This window comes from Ambystoma mexicanum, chromosome 8 (assembly GCF_040938575.1).
Source record: "Ambystoma mexicanum isolate Mex_15411 chromosome 8, UKY_AmexF1_1, whole genome shotgun sequence".
In the NCBI taxonomy this organism is placed as follows: domain Eukaryota; kingdom Metazoa; phylum Chordata; class Amphibia; order Caudata; family Ambystomatidae; genus Ambystoma; species Ambystoma mexicanum.
The window spans coordinates 111,089,148-111,113,735 of NC_090929.1; the positions used below are offsets into that span (position 1 = coordinate 111,089,148).

Here is a 24,588-nt window from a genome sequence, read left to right on the forward strand (position 1 = left end):
ACAAGATTTGGCTCCTGGCAGTACATATTCCAGGTCACGTAAATGTGACTGCAGACTCGCTCAGCCGCCAGTCAGCAGCTATTTACGATTGGGAATTGAACACAGATGTTCTCTCCACCATTTTTCGCCAATGGGGTACTCCAGAAGTGGACCTATTTGTGACTTTTACAAACAATAAACTTGCTCTATATGCATCCAGAAACTGTATCTGGGTCTCCTCCCTAGGGGACGCTCTCGAGATTCCATGGCACAACATGAAGGCTTATGCTTTTCCTCCACTGCCTCTGATACATCAGCCACTACGCAAGCTCAGGAATGCATCGAACTGCACTCTCCTCCTCATAGCTCCTTGGTGGCCAGCCAGATTCTGGTTCTCAGAACCTCAGCATCTGTCAATTCTTCCGATCAGATTGCTGTTGATTCCTGACCTGCTTCACCAGTGCCATCACCAAATGTGGCACCCCTCCTCACAATCGTTCAGCTTGGCAGCCTGGTGCCAGAATTCAGATCTTTAGCGCAGTTTAATTTGTCTGAGGGCCGTATGCGCATTATACAAGCTGCCAGAAAACATTCTACAAGGTCTCAATATAGGAGCAAATGGCTCAGTTTTTGCCTCTGGTGTTTAGTGTTTAGCTAAACAATTTGACCCAAGGCATGCTACGATTGATACTGTTCTTTCGTTCGTATCTCACCTCGCTGCTTCAGGCATTCATGCCTTGTCCTGCAGGACTTGCTTATCTGCCATTGCGGCCTCTGTGTCCACTGACAGCTGTTCCTTTTCTTTGACTTATCCAGTCATTAAAAGGCATATTGCGTGTCTTCTACATCTTTTCCCACCACGAAGCACTCCTCATCCAAAATGGGATTTTAATGTGGTCCTCACCGCCTTATGCCATAAACCATTTGAACCCATGGCCACTACCGATCTCAAATAACTTTCTTGTAAGGTCGCCTTTCTGATCGCAGTGACATCGGCAAGGCGAGTAAGCAAGCGCCAAGCTCTTTCTGTGGAACATCCGTTCCTCACTTTCCATAAGGATAAGGTTGTACTCCGCACTCATCCTTCTTTCCTGCCTTAGGTGCTTACCGATTTTTCAATTTGAACCAATCGATCTCCTTCCTAACCCGGCATCGGATGCCGAGAGAGTCTTGCACAACCTACCAAAAGACTTCTCAGTACTTTACCCGCCTTTAAGAAAGCGCTAAAAAACCATCGCTTTGGATAACTGCATTTCCAGCGGCCCATCTTGTTCGACCTTTTGTTGTTTGTCCACCTGTCAGCGCCTTTATGCCTGAGGGTCCACAGTGCACTCAACAAATGCTGTAAAGTAAAAGTAACTTTGATGTCAGACGAGCCCTGAAGTTGTACCTCAACTGGACGAGTGAACTCGGGGTGGGGGGAGGGGATGGCTCCTCACAACTGTCACATTCGTAATACCCGAAAGGGAAACCAGCTTCAAAGGCAACTCTCCCAATGGATTACCTCCTGCATTTCTGAAGCCTATATTTGGGGCCTTCAATCTCCAAAGGGCATCCATGCCCCTCTTGTACGTGGCAAAGCGGTTGCCTTCCAAAAGTATGTTCCTTGGGAAACCATTGCCACAGCAGCTACGTGGGCTTCCCCATCAGCTTTTTGTAAGCATTACTGCTTGGACCTGAGCTCCAGGGCTGATGCCCAGTTTGGTCAGGCTATCCTTAAGAATGTATTAATTTATTCCAGTAAGGTGTGTGGCTTTTTTTTTTTTTTTCCTCTCACTCCCCCTCCATCCACCCGAACTAACTGTGGTGCGTGCTTGGGAATCCCCCACAAGTATGGAGGAAAAGGGACGGTATGTAGGAGTATAATAAAGTTACTCACCGTAGTGACTTCCTTACTCCTAGTCATAGTCCCCTTTCCTCCATACGCCTGCTGTCCCCTCTAAAAAGTGTCCTCTATTATTGATTACATGGTCTCAGACCGGGGGATAGACCAGGACTGAAGGGCGATGCGCGGGGCGGAGCTCAGGAGGGCGGGGTTACGGCCATATGCGGAACCCAGAGTAAAAATTGGACAAATTTCGAAGCACAATGTCGCACAAATATGGAGGAAAGGGGACTATGGACTAGGAGTAAGGTAGTCACTACGGTGAGTAACTTTTAGTCCTCTTTCCCCTCATTCACAACACCCACCTTTGCCATCCATTTTAGCATATGCTGTTGGAGAAACAATTAAACTAACTGAATCTAAGGTGCCAGAATATTGCCGCACTTAATTCAGTACTTGTGCGTTTCATCGGCTACCATGAAGAGGGTGCACCGTTGGCAGTTTACTTGCTGACCTGGTGGCTAGCACCCAACATATCGTACTGATTTGTCACGCATACCACTGACATGTATTTTTAAACTCCCAGCAAGAAATGCTGAAAGTCTATTGTGGGAAAATAAACCTCTGCAGCCATCTAAAATGATGCCTTGCTGTACTGGAACTGGAACAATGTGCTGAAAGCCAAAGGACTGATATCAGTTTTAATGTTTGGAAAATATCAACCAGAACAAAAGCAAACCCAGCACCAGTTCTACATTACGCAGTAAATATTGATGCATTCCAATAGATGTTAATGTATTCGCTTGTAATTTCACATTAAAAAAAATGCATTGCTCCTTGTTCCATAGCAAAATAGGAGGTGATGGCTGGAAGGTTTAGAATAAATCTTAACCTCTGGCATTTCTCTGGGCCACCCTGCAGACCATAGTTCTTTACAAAAGGGGAAAGACGTGCGAGTCGGGCGTGGTCCCACCCGCTCCTTCCTTCCAACTACCGCTTCACCTACTTCATTGCCAAACTCTTAGCCTGCACAGCATACACGCAGCTCTGCCTCTACACAGAATCCAACTGCCTTCTCGACCCTGCCCAATCTGGATTCAGACCCTTCTGAGGAACAGAATCCTACCTCGTCTCCATTTGGTATGCCTTAACAGCAAACCTGGAAGGCTGTGCTGCACTTATCCTCCTTGACCTCTCTGCTGCCTTTGACACACTCTACTGCGTCATCCTCGCGGACAGACTCCACTCTCAAGGCATCAGGGATACCGCTCTAAAATGATTCTCCTCATTCTTCTCCAACTGCTCTCAAATGAGGAGCCCCACACCCTGTCCCCAAAGGGGTCCCACAGGGAGCCTCTCTGCGCCCCCGTCTTCCATCTCTACTTGGCCGCCTCACTGCACTCGTCTGCCCTCATAACCCAACCTGCTACAACTACGCAGATGACACGCAGATCCGGTTCAAGATTAGCAGGTCGCTGTCCTCTCTGGTTCTGATCTTGCCTCCTGCCTCTCTGAAATTGATAACTGAATGATGGCTAACCACCTCTTCCTCAACCCTGGTAAAACTGAAATTCTAATCTGGGGTAAACATCTCTCCTTGACCGAGAAACACCGACCCCCCTGGCCACTTTCCCTAGGAGCCCCACCTGCCTCTATAAAGATCCTGGGATGCACCTTGGACTCGGCCCTATCACACTCCTCACATCAACACTGTCCAGAACATGTAATTTCGACATACGCATACTCGGTGAATCTTCCTTTCTCTCTCCTGCCCTCAGTCTCTGCAATCCTTGCTATTTTCTTCTCCCGCTTAGACTACGCCAACTGGCCGCTCCTGCCTATCGGCTCAGAAAACTCCAGCGCATCCAAATCTTTGCAGCTAGATTCCTCCTTGCCCTCTCACCCAGAGAACACATCACCCCTGCCCTTAAGAGTACTACACAGGTGTCCTATGCCGACATGTGACTTTTTTTAAGGCCATGTGCGTCACACACCGCTTCCTTCACAAAGACTGTCCCAGAATTCCTCCAAGAAAAGCGGGCACGCTACCAACCCATCAGAAACCTTATATCTGGCTCTGCATTGCTTGTGATTTCCCCCTAGCCCCTTTTAATCCCACCAGAATTGGAGGATCCTCTTGCTCCGTCCAAGCTCCCACCATCTGGAACCTCCTTCCAGAGAACATCCCTGCAATGAAGACTACCTCTCCTTCAGAAATGCCCTCAAAACCTGGCTTTTCCCTGCAGCAACTTTAAGAACATCCTCTCTTACCTACATCATGACACCTAGCCCTAGGCACAGTCTAAGCCTCCACAGAGCAAGAATGGGTGACTTGGAACACTCAGCCACACCAAGCTCCAATCTGAGTCGAGGAACATGATCAAGCACTACTTTGATGGACACCAGGCATGGCTACCCACTTGCACGCATTCGCCTCCATACTCCAGATTAACACATGAAGCACAACATCGCTGCCATCAGAGTGCAGTGACGACGTATGACATTTGGTGTAGCTGGACACACATCGACTCTCTTACATTAGAATGCAGCTACAACCTACAACAAAATATTTGGTCTAGCTGGCCACTCTTGCACTCTCCCGACTACCTCCCAGCACCCATCCATATGAATGACTATCATGGGCAGCTTACTGGGGCAGGGCCAGCCCACCCAACTCCCTAGCTCGGCTTATTGCACACATTCTATTCTTGAGAATTTCATACATTGGGCTTCAGTAACCCCCACAAGCACGTTGTGGCCATACTAATGGGATATAAAGGTGCTATATAAATGACAAACTACCACTACTAGCTGGAAGATCTGGCTGCTGCGTGTTCTATGGCTTGCAGCGGGGCAAGGGAATGGTTGCGGAGTCCAGTGAAGAGGGCATTGCCATAGTCTGCTTGGAGAGAACCAGTGCATAGTTGTAGGGAGGGTGAGTGTGTGGCCCCGGATTTGCTTTGACGGTTGTGTGGGTTGTCTGCGCTGAGGATGGGTTTGTGCCTGGAAAGGGGGTTGGGGATGGGGGTGGGTAACCATCCATATGGGGACTCAAGTTTTGAGGGTGTGAAGGGGGTGACATCTGGGAGTATATTTGTCTGTGTATTGGTGGAAAGGTTAAGGTCTGCCTGAGGGGTTCAAAGTAGATGCTGGAGATGGGAGAAGCTTTGCAGGACCCCATCCTTGACAGGGGTGGGGTTCTGTTAGATAAGGGGACATGGAGACAAACTGGTCCTGTCGGGGAGAAAGGAGGTGAACCAGTAAAGTATGGTGCCAGAGAGATTGTCCCTGTTGGCTAGGATATCTAGTAGAATGGTGTGGTTGATGTCTAAAGCTGCAAAGCTGCAGAGAGGTCGAGGACTAAGAGTTGTCCTTTTGTCCTTTGTGATGCTTTGGAGGTCTTCGAAGATGTGACTAGTAGCAGTCTGTGTTGTAGCCAGGATGAAAGCCTGATTTAAAGGGGCTCAGTAGTTTGTGTGTGATGTAGTGTTGCAGTTGGGTAGTAACAAAGCGTTCCATCGTTCTGCCGAGGTATGGTAGGATAGTAATGGGGCAGTAGTTTTCAGGGAGCATGGGGTCGAGAGATGGGTTTTTGAGGAGGGCTGAGATTTGGCCAGTTTTCCATGCGAGAGACGGGAGTTGATGTTGAGCCAGTGGGGAGCTGGATGGTGGTTGTGCATTTGGATGCAGCTGGAGCTATGCATGCATTCATCTAGTAGGCTTGCAGCTTTTGTTTTTCATTGAGGGTGTCTGTCGATGGGGTGGAAGATGTCTCATGTGTTATGAATGTTTGGGAGTGGGAGAGCTGAGGGGTGGGGGGGGGGATGGTTGTCCTGATGTGTATTTTGGAGTTGAAGTATTTCATGAGGGTGTTGCATAGTGTAGTGGTTGAGGGTTGTGGATGGTGGCTTAGAGAGGGACTTTTCTATGTTGAATAATTTTGGGCACGATTGGTGACGAAATGGAGTAACGGGTGGCTTTGGGATGGCACATGTCTGTTTTTGTATTTGTTGAAGCAGTGTCTGAGGGGTGTCCTGGTTGAGGGTCATGGCTCTTTACTGGGCACCTGGCTTCCTGCCGGATGGAGAGGAGGGAACTGTTGAACCATGGTTTGTGGAACTTTTGTAATTTGAGGGGTGCATTGTTTGTCGAGTGCCTGTGTGATGTGTATTGGTTGAGTAGGATGGAGGGATGTATGTGGGAGGACTGGGGGCATGCAGGAGGGGAATATGAGCTTTTCTAACATAGTTTTGTCATTGCTAGTTTTATGGGTGCTCCACTGAAACCTGACTAGCTCACTTCTTTTTAGACATGCACGCAAGGTTTAATGGGGATAGGCTTGAAATTCCAAGGACTGGTTGGCAATCTTGAGGAAAAAAGAGCTATACAATAAACATCTAAGAAGCTAATTAAAATTCCCTGTTACAAAGATCTGTTCAAGCCTCTGAGTGAAAGAGGTGCTCCAACCTGCATGAGTGCGTTTCAAGAGCAAAGATCATTTAAAAACATATTTTTAAATTCTAACAATGCTGAATCCATGGTTGTCTGTAAAGCTAAAAATCTGAACTGGCCATATGGTCAACATTTTCCCAATTCCCCAGCTTCAAAACAAGATTGCACTTAACATTTGAGCTTTGCGCTGTGCCTCCCAATATAATTTTCCAAATGTAGCATGAAAAGCCTTACACACAAAGTAGATTTGGCCTTGCCAAAGAGTGATGCATGTTCCTGCCGACCTGGATAAGGAGTGCTAGGTAAAGTTCCAGAGTCTGTATTCACTATGAAAACTATGACAGTGGGGAAGACTCGGTCCTGTCCCCTCTTCCCCTCACCTCCTTGTCTGTTCTTAAGCAGTACAACTTTTGTCTTTTGCCATACCCCCATGACAAGATGCTTGCCAGTCTTTCTATGTTTTCAGAGATCCAACATCCATATAAGGAATAAATGGCATGTAAAAGGGAGAGCTATGCCAAGCAACCCACACCAGTGAACCAGACCACCAACCAGCAGTTCCCCCGGTCTCCCATGATGTCCTACTGCTAGAGAGTGCATGTTAGTGTGGCAAGTTAGTGTAAGGAGCGACTGTAAATTGCATGGTATTGGTTGACAGGAGTATGTCTGAGTAGTGGTGTGAAGTTATCAAAGGTTGGCGGTATGGACTAGCAGGGATGGGAACCAATGGAGAGATGGAAGATTGGAAGAGTGAGGTGAGTAGATTGGAGAAAGTACAGTAGAAGATAGAATATTGTGCTAGGCAGTGGACTGAATCCAACCGGTATCTGTAATTTACAATTTTCAAATCCCGAAGAACACGAACAACTGGATATAGTAGGGAAATTTAGGACGTTCAGAGAGAAGGCATTCTGCCTGAAGGGCCTCACAAGTAGCCAAAGACAGAATTAAATAGTAGGGGGGTCAGCCTTTGTTATTTGCCAACCTGGGGTAGGATGCATGGGTTATGGGGAAGTTGCGATACGAGAGTGAGGCATGGCCCTAGCTCCCACAAAGACTTTATTAAAAACACTTGAACCGCATCAGATTTGTAGTGGTTCTTATGCTATTTGTGACAGTCATGGTGGTGATTTTCCTAAAGGTTGCGAACTGTCTTTTCAACTGATCATGTTTTATTCCTGATCCAGCCTGTTCGCCTGCCCCAGAATTTTGCTGAGGGATTAGGTCATGTGGCATTACATTGGGATGATGCACTTTGAGATCTATAATTGAATCCATGAAAGATCTGGAAATGTAGTGCTTCAGCCTTTGCAGTATTGAGAAGAAAATCTAGGGAACTGTGTTAAGCGGTGGCACAATTATGTGGGGATTGGGTCAGTGCCTGGAAGACCCCTGCAAAACCCTGTCCGTAGGGCCAGCATTTCCCAACCAGTTGAAAGTGCAAGGAATACAGTTCTTCAAACACTGAATTCAATTCTTTCTATTTTGAAGATGTTTCCGTGCTGTGAAAGAAGCAAAGAAGGTCGTCTTGTGCCTCGCTTGTTTTTTAGTTTTTATTTGAATACATTACATTCCTAATAAGCATGCAGCCAAATTGCGATCTCCAAGTAAGGACCTCTTCATCCACAGGTGTGCTGAAGCAGGGAAGGCAAGTCCTGGGATACAGCCCCAGCTAGTTACCAGCACTTCTCTCCTTACGACAGTTGGAGGCTTCTACCATGATCTGTGTTGTATACCCCAGCAGACTAATCACACTTATTAATGGTCTCTCGGATTGGGCAGCAACTGGCCCAGTAGGTTCTTTAAAGCTTTCTCTCATTTTGTACTGATTTGTATCTGGGATGAAGTTGGTGCTGTCAGTAAGCAGTGGTTCCTTTGTTTCTGTCACTCCTTCCTGCACCATCTCCTGACTACCCACCCCCTAATTGTATGCTTCTCTCTGCCATCATTTCCTAATGCTCACACTGCATCCCCTAAAGTACCTAATCTGGGGGATTGCTCATTCAATCTATTACAGCAGCACTATATTGTCGGAGAGATGCTTTCATCAACATTTACCTGGATTTTCTGCTCCGCTAGAGCAGGCCTTCAGGTGCCCCAGTATTCCTTCTCCTATGCCCCCATTTACTTGTTGAAACTCCTACCTGAACACAGACCGATGGTTAACATCCCAGGTCCTAGATCTTGGGGACAGGCGTAAGCCCTTTCGTTATTGCACCGCTCCCTTCTCAAGCCTGGGGGACCCCTATGCCTGCACACCCGGGGTGACTGTCTAGGTACCTGCCTCTGTTTCTTGCCAGGGCCTGGTAAACATTTGTTTGCTTCTCAAAACATTATGGAGTGCCTTTCAAGCCTCCTTCACATTATGCCTCCAGTTTAATAGTGAGGTGTTCATCATACAGAATGACATAATGCCGGCTCCTCGCTCAACTTGCAGCTGGGGTGTACATCAAAGCGGGGTGGGAATAGGTCTACCCACTGAATACATCATTTGATTTGGCGACTACTGTTTTTTGGGACTGGAGGGTTGTAAATATTTCCCTTGAAAGAGCGCAATCGAGTGTAACGCTCGCCTGGTATCCATGGGGACGTCACTCAGCCTGTTCAGACCTCTTACGACCTCGAACCCTTCCCTGGAGGCTATTCGACTGGAGACTGGGCCTGAAACACAGGATTGGTAGAGTTTAACTCCCTATTGTCTCTGTGTGCTTGAACCTGGTCTTCCCCGGGGTCCAACCCTTCCCTTTGATCCACATCTCACCTTGTTTTCTTGGATAGTGTGCTCTCCATCCTGCTTTCAGCGCAGGGGCGCGTTGATTGATGCGGGCTCGTTACTGCCAAGTTACTTCACTGGAAAGAGTCCGACAGGTAAGTATAATGAGTCTTTTGAACAGTTCCCCAACTTCGTTCCTTTCCTTCCTTAGATGATGGCCGGCGTCCGGGGATGGCGGCGTGCTGCTGAGATGAGTAGCGCTGAAGGGGAGTGAGAGCGCGATGCACCCCTTTTGTATTTGTATTGAACTGAGTTCTTTTTCTGTGTCTTTTAGGTGCCGCAAAGTTTTCAGCGTGGATGCCGGTTATGAAGAACAAATGTGGTGGGTAAGCGCGGTATGCAGTGCCTCTAGATGTTTCCACGCTAACCTGGAGTGTCTTTTCCCTCTTACAGATGGATGAGAAGTTCCGGAGACAGAGTTCCCCCAGAGCGGCTGGGATTCAGGTAAGTGTTTGAAGCTTGTACAGTATTTAAAAATAAGCAAAGATTTGCAGAATGCTTACTAATGCCTTTTTTCTGTTCTTTTCCCTTTTCCTTAGGAAGTGGCGTGCCGGGATGGGAATGACACCGCCGAAGATGCCCGCAGAACAGAAGGAGCGATGAATGATGGGCAGAAGCGGCGCAAGGTAAGGCTGTTCCTAACGGTGTTCTTGTTCTTGCAGGAGCTGAGCGCAGAAGAAAGATGCAGGCCTACTGGAGACCGATCCGAACACGGTGAGTGTTACGCTGCAGGTGCAGAAAACGCAATGCACGTTTCTCAGCCTGGGTGTGACTTAAATAGTCTCTGGGTATCCCAGGTGTCTCTGGGCTGAACCTCACCCAAAAGGCTAGACCGCACATGCAGTTCTGGAAATATGTGGGGGCATCCATCTTGTCCCCATCAATGCACTACAAGTCCAGTCCCCAATGTTATTCTATGGGAGTGAGTGAGTCTGGTGCCACAAGCACCAAGTCTGACTCCAAGTGGGTCTTTGGAGGGATGGAGAGGCCCTTGAGGGCCATGTAGGTGATTGTGGCCTGGCTCCAGCCTGACATCTTGGAAGGCTGGGGACATGAGGGGCAGTAATCATGACACCGAGTGTAGTGAGGGACCACTATTTGACAAATGATATTTTGTCGGGTATGTCCCAAGACATATATATATATTTATTTTTTAAGTAATGTGTTTACAATGGTGCATTGTTCAGTAAACCTTTTGAAATATTGGGTAAAAAGTCAGTTTGTTCTGTATGGTAAAACATGAAAAATGAAACATCCAATGGACGTTAAATTGTCCATGCTTTTACCCTCCATATGACCGCATGGTCTAAATTCCATGATGGCTACATACACTATACATGCTGGTATTTTGCCATTGTAAGAACAACATCAGTTTTCCATTTTCCTTTATTACAGATGCATCCAGCAAACCTCACTGCATGTTAACAAGAACAACAAATTTAAATTCACAATCTTTCCATGCGTCAATCATGCTTTTCTTTTAAACCATACGCCCCCACCCACCTCACAGACGTCTCTTGCATTGCCCCTATACACAGATATTCATAGTAAACCCAATGTCATAATGTGGCCTCTCCTGCCCGAGAGGTCCTTCCGTTCTTGTCAAAGAATGGAATCCATTCTCCTTCTATACTCTCTCGACTCATCCAGGATGTGTCAAAAATTCCTGATCATAGATGGCCCGCACCTTTTGGACTCATTCTTTCTCTCTGGGGGCTCTGTCTTTTCTATAACTGTGCAAGGCAGCTCCTGGCAGCCCCCAGGAGGATTCTCACCATGTGGCCCGTACCCTCCCGTCCCCCCTTATCCCAAAAAGTACCAACGGGGAGGATGGCTCAGGGGCAACGTGCTCATCTTGGAAGCAAGACGTCCCGGAGCAACACAGGTTTGCTCCTCGGGTCCGTGCTTAGAAACCGCTTGGTAACCTATAATATATCATAACGGGAGCAAGTTTTTCCTGTTAATCCAGTCTACTCCCTTAATCCATGAGAGCAGCTAGCTCCAATATTTGTGGACATGTGCACAGCTCCACCACATATGGCAGTAGTCCACATTTACCTGCTGACTTTTTCAAACGTGGAGGGTCAACCTCCGCATTCACCTTAACTAGCTTAGCCGGTGGGTATTGCCACCTGTGTAACGACTTCAGAGCTTGCATTCGTTATTGCAGAGAAACTGTTGAATGAGAGACCCTCCTGCACATCTTTGCCCACTGCTCATCGGTTATCTCCATATCGAGATCCTTCACCCACTTCTCCTTGGTAATAATCTGATCTATAGGTTCTGCCATCGGCAGCCCCTTGGATAACTTTGCCATTGGGCCCTTTGTTCATGAGTTCTGGATCTACATAATTTCGAATGTGGACCATTTCAGGTCCATAAGCACCCCCTTAAGTTGCAGGTATTGGAATTCCAAGATCTGGAATGCCATCCGGCCTATCTGCTTGCAATCCTCCAAACTCTCTAGAGATATGAACCTACTTCTTCCCACATATATCCCGCTGTGCTAATGCCTGCCTCGTACTACAGCTGGAATTGGAGTGGTTCTGCATCAGGTTCCTCAGCGGCGGATCCCATATACAACTGAGGGGCGAGGGCCAAGTCGTCAGCCATCGGGTACTGCTCTCTTCTCTCCATATTGACCAGAACACCTCCAGAATAGGGTGCCGCACAACTCTCCTGGGAATCTCTTTCGTTAACCCGAAACCACTCCGAGCACTACATTGTCCATGCCCACCCATTGTTTGATGGACGCTGGGTCAAGGCAGTCCACCATAATGGTTCTGCCGCTTATAATTTAAGGTCCAGGAAGCCCACTGCCCCCTCAACTCCTGGCCGTGTAGAGTCCTATATGCTATCCTAGACTTGGCCCCTGTCTAGCGAAACTTCAACAGGGCCCTTTTGACTGTTTTCTGAAATCCTTGGGGAACCACCACTAGTAGCATATGAAAAAGTTGGAGCCTTTCCCATCTTTGCAGATCAAGCTGTATCTCTTCCCATAGCTGGGGGAAATTCACATCAAATAGCACATTGAGCTCTTGTGGAATCCAAAGCCTTAAGTACCTAAACCCCTTTGGCTTCAACTGAAATGTGAGCTTCTCTACATATTCTCTATCTTTCGGTCCCAAGCTACCACCTGGAAACGCCGCTGACTTCTCAGTGTATTTTAAAACCTGATCGCTCACCGAATTGAGATGGTCATAGAAGCAAGTGTGGGAAAGTGTCCATTGGTTAGTTATGTAAAGCAGGGTGGCGTCCGCGAAGTGACTGTTTATACTCTGACTACATAGCTGGACCCCTCTGATCCCAGGGTTCCACCTCACCTATGCCTCCCAGGATTCCATGGCCAATGCATACGGAGGAGGAGGAGCAACCCAGCCTTGTGCCCCTTCTCAGTGTGAATCCCCTCGACGAGACTTCATTCACCACTATTTTAGCCTTGGGTGCTGAGTCAAGAGCTGCGATCCTCCCTATCCATCTCTGCTCCATGCCGATCGCTAAGAGAATACCCTTCATGAAAGGCAAACTCGCCCTGTCAAAGGCCTTTTTGTCATCCAGGGACCACACCAGGGCAGCCTTATTTCCACACCCTGGACGAGGCCAGTAGGTGTAGGGTTTCGGCCCCCCTGTCTGTTCCTGAATTCTCGGAAATGGACCAGCCTCGGCAGAAGTTTCAATCTAGTCGCTAGCACCCTGCCAAACAGCTTAGCATCTACTTTAAGCAGCGAGAAGGGCCTGTATGTTGAGCATTGCGTGTGGTCCTTTCCTGACCTGGTTATAACTGCAAATTTCATTATACACTTTGTCCAGCCAATATGTCCTGATTGCTTCTAGAAATCTGCAGTGTAGCCATCTTCCCCCAGAGCTTGCCCCGCTTTTAAAAGTTGTATGGCCTGGAACACTTGCCTCCCCCGTGATTTCAACCTCTAACATGCTCCTCTCCAGCGCAGTCGGCTTGGAAAGGGGAAATTGAGTCCTTAGGGAGGATGTTGTTGCATCACCACCTCTGGCAGATTTTTCGGCACCTACTTGCCGCATTGCTGTGACCATCTTGTGGTCTGACCAAGTGATGATCTCCACCATAAGCGTTGGAGCAGTGTAACCTTGTTCTTGGGACGAGCAAAAGGTCTATCCTAGTGTACGTACCATGTGACAGTGAGACGAGTATCCTCCTGCCTGCATAAACTTAGCTCGCCAGACATCCGCCCAGAGGTGTGCCTTTTAGTACACTTGCAAATTCCCGATTATCCCTCCTAGTTTTCTTATGTGGATCACCCTTCATTAACCACCAGTCTACCTTGGGATCTGCGATCATATTAAAATCCCCTCCCAGTAGCATGGATCGCCCCAGCCCCACTGCTCTAACGAAGTAAGCGGCTTCCTCACAAACCTGACCTGCCCATCATTCGGTGCATATAGTGTGGCCAAATTGACCATAAGCCCTCTCCCCAGTGTCTTCTAGATAAACGTAACCTGGGGTCCTGCACGGAAACATTAGGAAGTGGTGCCTTTCAACCACCCATGGTCTACTCTTCTCTCCTTACTTCTATCCTCTGTTCCACTGTCCACTATTCTCCTTGCCCATTATTCTCTACATTTTTCTCTTCTCTATTACTCTCCACTCCACATTACACCCTCCTTCTCCGACAATCGCTCTCCTTCAATGAACCTCCTTTCACTATCTAGATCACCTTTCTAACTCAGCCTTGCTAAGTCTTCTACACTGTCGCTTGGTATCCTCACCTGCTCTACACACACCACCCACACACCACGCGCGCGCCCAAGCTCCATCCTTCCTCTGCATTCTCTCGGTCCACCTTGACCTCAATCGAACAACCCACACTGGCTCATTCTTTACATGCCCCTTTATCCTTCTCCTTCCATTTGTCCACAAACTATGCTAGCTCCCCACGGCCAATCACTTGCTTGTTCGTAAAACCCCCCCACCCCCCAATGGGCCGGGGCACAGAGATGGGGAAAGCATAAAACACCCCTTCCTCTTAACGCTGACCTACCGGTGTCTTGCAATGGCAGTCTGTTAAACGGAATGTCAATTTGAGTTTGTTCTCTGCTGACAAAATATCGCAATGTATGCTGCCCCCCCCCCCCGCTTGCCTTTGGGTTGCCTGCACCGTTCTTTGGCGCAAAGTGTTCTGGATGTTGTGGTATGACAGGAAGTGTCAGCAGGTGTCCGCAGGGGAAGCCAGTGGCCAGCCGTCAACCAGCAACGACCAAGGACCTGTAAGTAAGGTAAGAGTGGCCTGGGTTGGGGAACGGAGCAATAACTCTAACCTGGAAGCATAGACCACTTATCACATCTATCCTAAAACACCTTAGTAATAACCCCTCTTCAGCCTTCCTAACTTCACACTATTAAGCACAGAGATGTCTAGTATAGCACCCATTTGAACAGTCGGGCAGGGGCCTCTCTCCCACTATACAGGAGTCTTAAATCTAGCTGTGTTCAGAATTGTAATCTTGCACCTGTTAGGCACAGGCCTTTCCCCCATTGTGCAGGGCTCGCGGACCTAGCCGTGTTTAGAATTGTAATCCTTCCACCGACTGCGAGTGGTGCCTTTTCCCCACTGCGCAAGGCTCTAAAAATCTTCCTGTTAGCATGGACATCATTAGTACACTTGTATAGCAACTAGCTACCCCCAACACCACCTAGTCAGCCCACCGCAGTGAACCTCTTCCAGGGAGACACATTAAGGGCAGCCAATATTAACCCAACGATACAATACTAACGAACGTCCCCTTCCATACCCAAAACGCAGCCTAAAACAAGCAGGCAATACCAGCTGCTGACCACCAACAGACAGTACCCAAATTCCCCTCACCCAGTAATACACCACAAGACCGCCAGACCAAAGCAAAACAAACAAAGACCAAAACAGCCCTCGACCCAAAATGCCACGCAAATGACCTGTACCGAGTGGAAGAAAGAACACACACCGGAACAGCAACAAAGACATGCAACTGCAGAAAACACTCCAAATCACAGGAACAACACTCACACCGACGCTGAGAGAAGAGAGCAATCCCTCTACTTAACTCCATACCTCGCAAACAACGAGTCACCATAGCAAACCAACCCAATGCAAGAATCAACAGACAACCAAACACAACAGCGCAGAAGACCAGACAGCGCTAGAAATAACAAACCTAATCGACACAGTAGGACCCTACATCTCCAAATCAAGATTAACTTCCACTCGACACGCACAATTTTTGGAAGAAGAACCTGAGGAAAACAAAAACCTAAGACTGAGCCTACAAGAACTCTTCGAAGACACACACGCACCTATACCAACACCTCAAAAAACAAGATCAACCTTAAAGGAAACACCAACGCCGATCAGAAGACGACCCCAACAATAAAAATCAAACCACACCTCTAAACTCCACTGCAATCTATTAAACGCAAGATCCATGTCAAAACAAAAATCTTTGACCTCCTTAATGACACCGGCATTGACAAGCTATTCATCACGGAAACATGGCTGGATGCCAACTACAAAAGCACACTCCAAAGCTGCTTTCCAGCCAACTTCAAATGTCTTCAAATAAACAGGAAACCTAAAAAGGAGGTCTCGCAATAGCATACAAAGAACACCTAAAAATAAAAACTGACGACCCTCTGAACATCAACTGCGAAACCATGGTCATACACCGATCGGCGAACCCAAAAACCGACATCACATTCATATGATGCAACCTTCTTCGATAACTTCATAGAAGCCATCACCACCATAGCCATCAAGCATGAACATCTAATTATCCTGGAGGATTTCAACATCTGGTTTGAAGCAAGTCACGCCAACTCCCAAAACTCACTGACCGAACAACTGGCAACCATGAAACTACGACAGCTGGTCAAAGGAGCAACACATTCGTCAGGACGCACCCTCGATGCAATCTTCGCCCAGGAAAAACTCATCACCATGGCACCACCAATACAAATACTGTGGAGTGACCATCTCATCCCTTTCATTATCAGACTACCAACTCCACTCTCCATCCAGGCCCCCAAACTCACAACCACCACGAAAAGAAACTGGAAAACCGTCAAAACAAGCAACCTGTTCGATCAACTGGAGACGACCAAACCCTCAATTACAGAACTAGAGCTGGCTGACCTAGACGGGAAAGCGGAGCCGCTACCCAAATGGATCGCTGATTCAATCGAAAAGATCGCCCCGGGAAAAACCATTCACCCCATCAAAAAAAAGAGCAATGGCAAAATGGTTCACACCCCTACTAAGCACCATGAAAAAGGACAACCAGAAAATGGAGCTGGAATGGAGGAAAGAATACAACCCAGAGAAGAAAAAATGGTTCCAGAAACCGAGCTTACAAGAAGGAAATACAAAAGGCGAAGAGAAGGCATGACGACAGAATCACCAATGCGACACTCACAAAATGAAATGTTCAACATCATCAAAGTAAGAAACCCACCAGGCTGCAACAACTCCCCAAACCCCTCTGAGAAACTACAACCTGCCAGACCACTTCAAGAACAAAATCAACGACATCCGACAAATCGTATAAAACAGACCAACCAACCACAACATCAAACAAACCGAACCTAACACAGAAACACAGCCCAAACTTCAAAACTTTCCCGAAATATCGGCAGAGGCTTTCGTCTTGCTGGTGGAACACAGCAAGAAATCAGGTTCATCCATGCCCACCTGACATCTACAAATCAATCCTCGCACAAGGAACACCATCAGAATATTACAGAAACATCCTAAATCTCACTAGCAACAGGAACCGTACCAAAAACATTCAAAGCACCATATATCAAACCACTTTTAAACACGTGGCGACGTAGAAGACCTCCAACTACAGGCCGATCTCAAACATTTCCTACCTAGCTAAACTCCTGGAAACCTAAGTTTACAAATGAACCCAAGAAAACATAGAAAAATACCACCTGTTGGACCAAACACAAGTCCGCTTCAGACCCGCAAGAGGAACAGAAACGGCACTATTGTCCATCTTGGAGGACCTACAAACGTGGACTCTGACACAAACTCAGCCCTGATTTTGCTCGACCTATCTGCAGTCTTTGATACAGTTAGCCATGACACCCTAACCAAAAGACTAGAAGACATAGGCATAACAGACACAGCACTACTCTGGACTAAATCTTTGCTAGCAGATGGAACAGAAACCGTTTGGTTAAAGCCCTTCAAATCCACACCTCAAGTCAACTCCTGTGGAGTAGCACAAGGGTCCTCACTATCACCACTGTACTTCAACATTTACCAAAGTGCACTAATCAGAATCTTCAAGAAATACATTGCATGCTACAACTATGCAGATGACACATCTACAAAATCGAAGACCATCAAGCCGACCACTCCACCCTAATCGAGTTTCTAAAAGAAGTCTTTAACTGGATGAATGGCAACACCTTGAAAATCAACCCAGGAAAGGCAGAAATCATGATTATATCCAAAAATCAAGAGAACACCTATATTCCATGGCCAACGGAAATGGGAACCGCACCAATTCATTCTAGGGTAGTAAAAAATCTGGGAGTCCTGATGGACAACACCCTAACCTTAGAACCACAAATGCAATAATCAAGAAATGCTTCTTCCTCCTTCACACGGCAAGAAGAATCCTACCTTTCCTCTCTTTCACCCACAAAACACTCACAATCGTTTCCCTAATCATGTCAAGAATTGACTATGCAAACGGCCTCGAACTCTGGATAACAGAATACCTCCTGAAGAAACTACAACAGATACTAAATGCAGCAGCCAGACTCCTCCCCAAACTATCCAGAAGAGACCACACAGCCCTAAAAACACTGCACTGGTGCCCAATCAAACATCGCATCACCTTCAAAACAATGTGCATAACACACAGGGCAATCGGTGGAAAAGGAGCCGAATTCCTGCAAAAGAAACAAACAATCTACAAGCCAATGAGACTCCTCAGATCAAGCAACGAAATTCATCTTGAAGAAAAACAATAACTCAAGAAAAAACTTGGGAGGGGGGGAGGATGCTCCTCCTTCTCCCACTTAGCCGCAAAAACCTGTAACAACATCCCAAAAGAAATAAGAAACACCAAAGACAACTTACAATTAAAAAAATTAATAAAAACCTGGCTCTTCAACATCAGAGGCAAACTGAAAACCAAAACCACCAAACGGGAAACGCAATGAAAAGGATGACAAACCTAGTACGATGACCACTTCAAGAACCGGATAAAGGAACTTACTACAGCAAGAGAGGCGACACCCGCTCGATAAATGCTACTATAGATCATACCTGTATAAAGTTGGGTGAACATTAGCACTTGCCACACCAATCAAGCTGTGGATATTGACACGACCATGGACCAGACAGTTATGAATGTAGGCAGATGCCGCCTCTGGACATAAGTGCAAGCGTTAGCATTGCAACATACCAAGGGGCTAGGAGCAGTAACGTGAATGAGCAACCGAATAAGATCATAAAGGCTGAGCAGGCCTCAACACATCGAAGGAGTACACCTGGACTTAACTGATGCCGCCCTCCTACTAGACTAGGATTGCTTTCTGGTCTAGACAGTAAGGGACGCACAAGCGCCTGCCCGCCCCGCATACAAATGGGGGCCAAGTATGCAGCCGGTTGCCCAACTTGGGCAAGGTTGTGCATATGAACGGATGCCATATTAGAAATGGACCGAGAGTGTCGTACAGCCCTGAGCTGGACATAGACACAGAGACGCCCACACACCCCACCTGATTAGAAATACGGAAATTTAGCGTCTCACCTCCAGACAGGAATGCCAACTAACCAACCCACTAACCACTTCACCCTCTCCATACACCTCTCAAATTCTAACCAAACGCAACCACAAACTTACAACGCAGCAAAATTCACCACACAGCAACAACAAAACAAAGCACACCTAGATCTGCACAACAGCACACGTCTTCCGACAGTATAACACCTCAAGCCCATCCAATGGAATTCAGGGCTGAGGCCGCCAACACGTAACTGCTCTCTTGCACTTCTCCAGCTCATCCCCACTAACCCCCATCCACTGTAACACTTGGTTATGGTCAGTATTTGCCACTGTAGGAAAACATGAGCCGTCTGTACATTAAGGCTTTATAAAGTAAATGCAGCCACTATTTACCATTGAGAGCCCTTGTGTGCACCATGTTTAACCTCTTGCACACTCATTCCAAGCTGCTAACGCACTCAGTTGCTACACCTGCTCTCAGTCCCCCAACCTTTTTTGAACACTCCCACATACACACTAACAAAATATTGTATTTTTAAACATTTGCGTTACCTTGGATTGGACACAGCAGTGACTGCTTCCTCATTTTTATGGTAGTTCCAGTAGTTCTATGGCAGTTTGCTGTGCGTCAGTCCCCCTATGCCCACCTACCCCAAACCCCCATGCATCTCACCTCCATTCCTGTGTGCCCAAGAATCTGGCTTGGTGCAGTCTGCATTTTGACCCTAGCCTGAGGCAGGTGTGGAGGGGTGGAGGGTGGAGGGTGAAGACGCTTTCTTTCGGTAGAACTATTCTCCAGTTTGTGTACAGTAATGCGGCACGAGACTACGGATGAATCGTTTTTCGAACCAATAGCCAAAGTTTGGATCGAGCTGCGCCGGTCAGCAGTTCATGCTATACATGTTCCGGGACCAAAATTGACCTGGGGAAATTTGATGCTTATATTTCTGGGAATCACCAGTATACAACTAAAAGAGGGAACTGTGGAGCAACCCAATACAATAGCGACTTGGTACCAGCCATAGCACAACACGTGCGATTTGACAAATGAAGCATCTACCCTCCGTCTAATTGATGGATGCCCCATAAAATGAGCACTGCCTAGAAAGCTGTTTCGTTATGGACTGTGGAAGATCCATACAAGACAGACCTACCATTGGCCAAATAGATTCAACCCATACTATTGTGATCCAAATGAAGATACTTGTTTGTCCTGACGAGGGCATGGGTAGAGAAAGTACACCTAATGCTGTGCCCGAAACACGATTAGACATCACAACTGTTCCATTTTATTTTTTATTTTTTTAGGATCTCGATTGTTTTTTGGTTACAAAAATAACTGTGGCAATTGAGTATATTAGAATAAATTTGACAATATATGCAAGACATTGATAGACTACAAATATTACGCTGCATCACAGGTCTAATTGTTGGACCTTTCGGTTTTAGTCCTTGTTAGTGCGTGTTTTGCACAGGTATGATTGGTCTTTGAATGGGTATGTATGCAATTGATATGGATGAGTCGGAATGTGTGATTACAATATGGTGTTAGGTTAATATGATATTGCTCAAATATAGTTTATGGTATTTTTCATTAATGTTTTAATGATTGTCGTTTTTGTGTACACTGTCTATACATGACGATTACAAAAAAGAAAACGATAAGAATAAAATAAGCGATTGCAAGAATTAATTTTTAAGAGAAGGTATTGTAGCGAATATCTATGAATAACTTGAATGCAATGAGTCTGTACATGTTTTGTATACCTGTACTTGTGATGCATTTTGACCCTAGCCTGAGGCATGAGGTGGGCGGAGGGTGAAGACTCTTTTGTCATTAATAAGCTGTATTTTCAGCTTAAGTCTTGAGTCTCCTGAATGTCTTCCACAAGCTGTGCATGGTTCAATGCATGAACGTATGGTGTCCCTAGACCATGCACAGAGCTGTGGAGGTCATTAGGGAGGCAAGCCATTGTATTTGCAAATGATCTAGAGTACTTTTTTGATTCTTTACTAAAAAGGCAGGCTCCATAATGCAAACTGAGTTAACGTCCCTTTACCCAGAGACCTGCACCAAACGAATGGATGGGGCAGCACCGGTGCTCCTATCGGCAAGCCTCTACTGGTCGGGTTGGTGCTTAAATAACTGCCTTCTTTTTGGTGGCTGCTGCAAATTCGAACCTTTACCTATCATGTTAGTTTTAGATGGAGGTGTTGGTCAATGTTTAGGGCGTGCCCTCCCCTTTCAAAAAAGGAAGGTAACGAAGTGTAGAGCTTTGCAGTTTTAACTGCACACTGGGATGTGACTAAATATGGTGTCTAATGTGAACTTGATAGTGTCCTTCAGAGTTCGCTCGTTTACATTTATTTTTGTTTGTTTCCAGTTTTATGACCTGTGTGAGTTGTTCCGAACTGGAGGCCCAGTTCCAGACACAAACTACATATTTATGGTATGTGTATTCCCCTTTTATTTGTAATTTATGTATGCTACAGGATGGTTGCATCCATTTAGAGACTGTCATGGTGACACACTAATCATCAATGTGAAAACTATGTATTTGCTCTAGTACCTCTGTTGGTTATTGCAGTGACTTCTCTGTATGGCAGCGATTCTTTTCCTTCTTTTTTTTTAAACATCTACCCGTCAGTTGTGGGATTTTACACGTTTCTGTGGGTTAATGTACTAAGATGCAGTACCTTTATTTTGTGTGAAAACCCATGCAAGTGTTCCTAAATGTTTTCCCTTTCATAGGGCATATTGGGACATGCTTATTTGCCAGTTTACCGACGGTTTGCCCATGTGTCAACTTGGGTTGCGAATTAACAGTTTGTTGCCAATGCAACCAACGGATTAGCATTTGTACCATTCATTAATGCTAAATCAGACTGGCAGACTACGCTTGTCTTTGTTCATCTTGGGATCTGATTTTAATGCAGCTGCTTAAAAAGTTGTGGTGCAAATAGCATTTCTTTCCCATCTTATGGGGACCACAGGTACAGTCCCAAAATGTATTTTTTTGGTCACCTGGATTTGGTGGTCGTTTTTTTTTTTACTTTCAAATACACTTCAGCGTTTAAATTGCCAAATGATGAAAAACCCAGCCTATCAGCACATCAAAAATAATCCAATTGATAAATTGCTAAATAACGAGAGAAGGAAACTTTAATGAGGTCTGATTCTATGATCTACAAAACATGTTTCACCATTACCTATCCACTGGACCTGGGAAGAGGCTGTATATCCAATTTTAAGTTATGCTAAATTGACACGTTTCTCAACGTGTGTATATGTATGTATGTATGTATATATATATATATATATATATATCTTACTTGACGGTTTCCTACTTGTGCTTAAATTCTGTTTTATTTCCGAGACACATGCAATTCCACTTATCAAAAAAAATTGGTGTTGATAAAAGTTTTCACCGTTTGCCTTGAATCTGTTCATGTTTTTAGAAACTCCAAATTCATAATCTCAGTAGGATTTTGGTGAAAAAGCCCAGCCGTTTGACATGACATTTGCGTCACCTTTGAACTGAAACAAACGAAAATGGTGGGACCTATTGGCACCGATCTGTGCTTGAATAATGCCTTGCATGCTTTACATTTACTCAGTTTGTGGTTCTTTAGTTGAGCCCTCCGATGCATGCTGCTTTCCAAACTCTTGTATCTGTTGTTCATTCGTGTTTAATTTCTGCACAATCTATTCTTGTCTAGATTGTTTAGCATCAAATCCGGTTTCTGCTAATGGAACCATGTCCAAGTCACAGTTGGGTGTGCTGGTTCTTTAAAAGAAACTGAGGAAGCACTTGTGCCTTTGACTCAGCTGGTTGGTGAGGTAGTCACTTTTGGTGGGCATAGGTGACTCTATAAAACCTACAGTGCCTTTTCAAAAAAAGCCCTTTGTGTAAATGCTGCCTGGAAGTGGAATTAGTTTGAACTACTGACCGGAACATCTTGGATCAATTCTGGGTAAACTAAGTCGGTCATATTGCATTAGTTGAATCTCCACTTGGGCTTCTCCGTTTCTGCATGTTAGGGCGTGTCATTGAGGAAAGGTCACCATGATGTGTGTGGCGTTTGATCATCACCAGATGTAGCAGATTACGTTCTGGCCCTTATGTACATCGTCCAATTGGAGGTCATGGATTGATATTTAAAATGGAAGCTTCTCCCCTTGGATGCAGGGGAAATGCTTAGGGGGCAGGAAGGAAAACTTTGTGGCCTTGCTCATACATATGTATATTTTTTTCTTTTTTAAATGGAGGCTTCACCCCTTGACTCTTATGCTGAGGATTATAGTTTTGCTTCTCCTACTGGGGTGTGGATTGTGGAGGGGTTGTCTCACTGATATATTTATCCTCAATCTTGCATGTTGTTCAGCGTTCGATTGTGTCTTTGCTTTTCCCAACATTATTTGGTGTCTTGCCGGGGTCGGTTCTGGTTTCTCAATTCTAATCCACTTAGTTTAGGCAAGTGTGCACTTTATTGCATTCACCCCCAAGTAAATCAGGATTTGAATAACTCCAGAAATAGCCACACATTTTAAAACCATAGTGACTAGGGCTACTTGAGTGGAAAAATGGAAGTGGACTTATCCTGCCAACTGAAATAAAAATGTGTCATGCATTTTTAACATTTGAGACTACTTGATTACTTTGTATGCACTATTTGCTTAGTGGATTGGCGACTAGCCTCTTGGCAATGTATGATTGGATGCTGAGGCATGTTGGCCTCCAGTGAGTATGTGTTTTTTGTGGGTGGTATTGAACGGAATATGCAGGCTTTGAAACCACTTCTGTACAAATAATTGCCCATTGAGTTATCACTTGTGGTGGGTTGGAAGGAGTCGGACACAGACTAGACTTTTCTATCAGGTTTATTCAAAATAATGAACTACTCTCAATATTGCCCCATTGTTATAGTGGTGCCCCCTACCCATCCAAACAAAGGTGCTTGTCATTTAAAAAGTCCATCTAACAAAAATGTCCTCTGTCCTAAAAACCTAATCAACCTGAACCTACCACTAAACCTAATAACTAAGAATTACCAAAAGAATGTCCTTCTTGGCTGCTTCCTTTTGCCCATCGGTCTCAAAGCTTTACTTTAGGGTTCACTTGGTTCATATATACATCCGATGAAAACAGTTCTTTCTCTAGAAACAAGTTCATTATTGTGGTCTCTTCCAATTCGGAAAGCCTGAGTTAGGCGCTCCTGCCAACTACTCATCTTTCATATTTCTGCTTGTGTACTGCTTATCTGTATTCCCAACCGTTTTTTTAATGGGTTTCTTAAGATAGTCGAAGGACTGTAATAAGCTTTCTCACTCATTCTAGTTGATCCTTCTGGTCTTTATATTCGTATTGTGAGTGAGACACCAGCACTCGTGGAGTCTCACTGCTTGCCTCCTTCTCTGAGCCCTAAGGGTATAACATAGAATATTGATTCACATTTTTTCTCAGTCTTTCATTGCAGCATTTCCCACTCTTCCATATTTAACTCAAGCCATTTCTTCCCTCTTTCAGAGGATAGTCTTTCAGGCCTTCCTTCCAAAAGCCTTGGGCTTAATATTGTTATTCACTTTCCTTGGATTCTTGGGATATATTTCTTTATGCTTGCTTAATGTCCCAATATCCGTATCATAGTTTTCCCAAGTTTGGTTATTTATGATATGATCCCCAGTTGGTCACCCTCTTCTCCGTTCCACCCTGGTACCTTGGTTCGTCGTGGGTAGCATTTTGGGTTTTGTCGCTCGTTCGGGTCTCCTGCTTCAATTGGTCCTCTGTGCTCCAAACTTCAACTG

General features: G+C 45.8%; 1 protein-coding gene across 1 annotated transcript in view; it reads left to right on the forward strand.

The window, feature by feature from the left end:
• The window catches only part of PPP6C (protein phosphatase 6 catalytic subunit), a 174,407-nt gene that overhangs the window by 70,944 nt on the left and 78,875 nt on the right, over positions 1 to 24,588 (forward strand). The window contains exon 3 of the mRNA XM_069609433.1: positions 21,167 to 21,232. Within this exon, the coding sequence (XP_069465534.1) occupies positions 21,167 to 21,232 (66 nt within the window). The remainder of the gene's footprint in view (positions 1 to 21,166; positions 21,233 to 24,588) is intronic.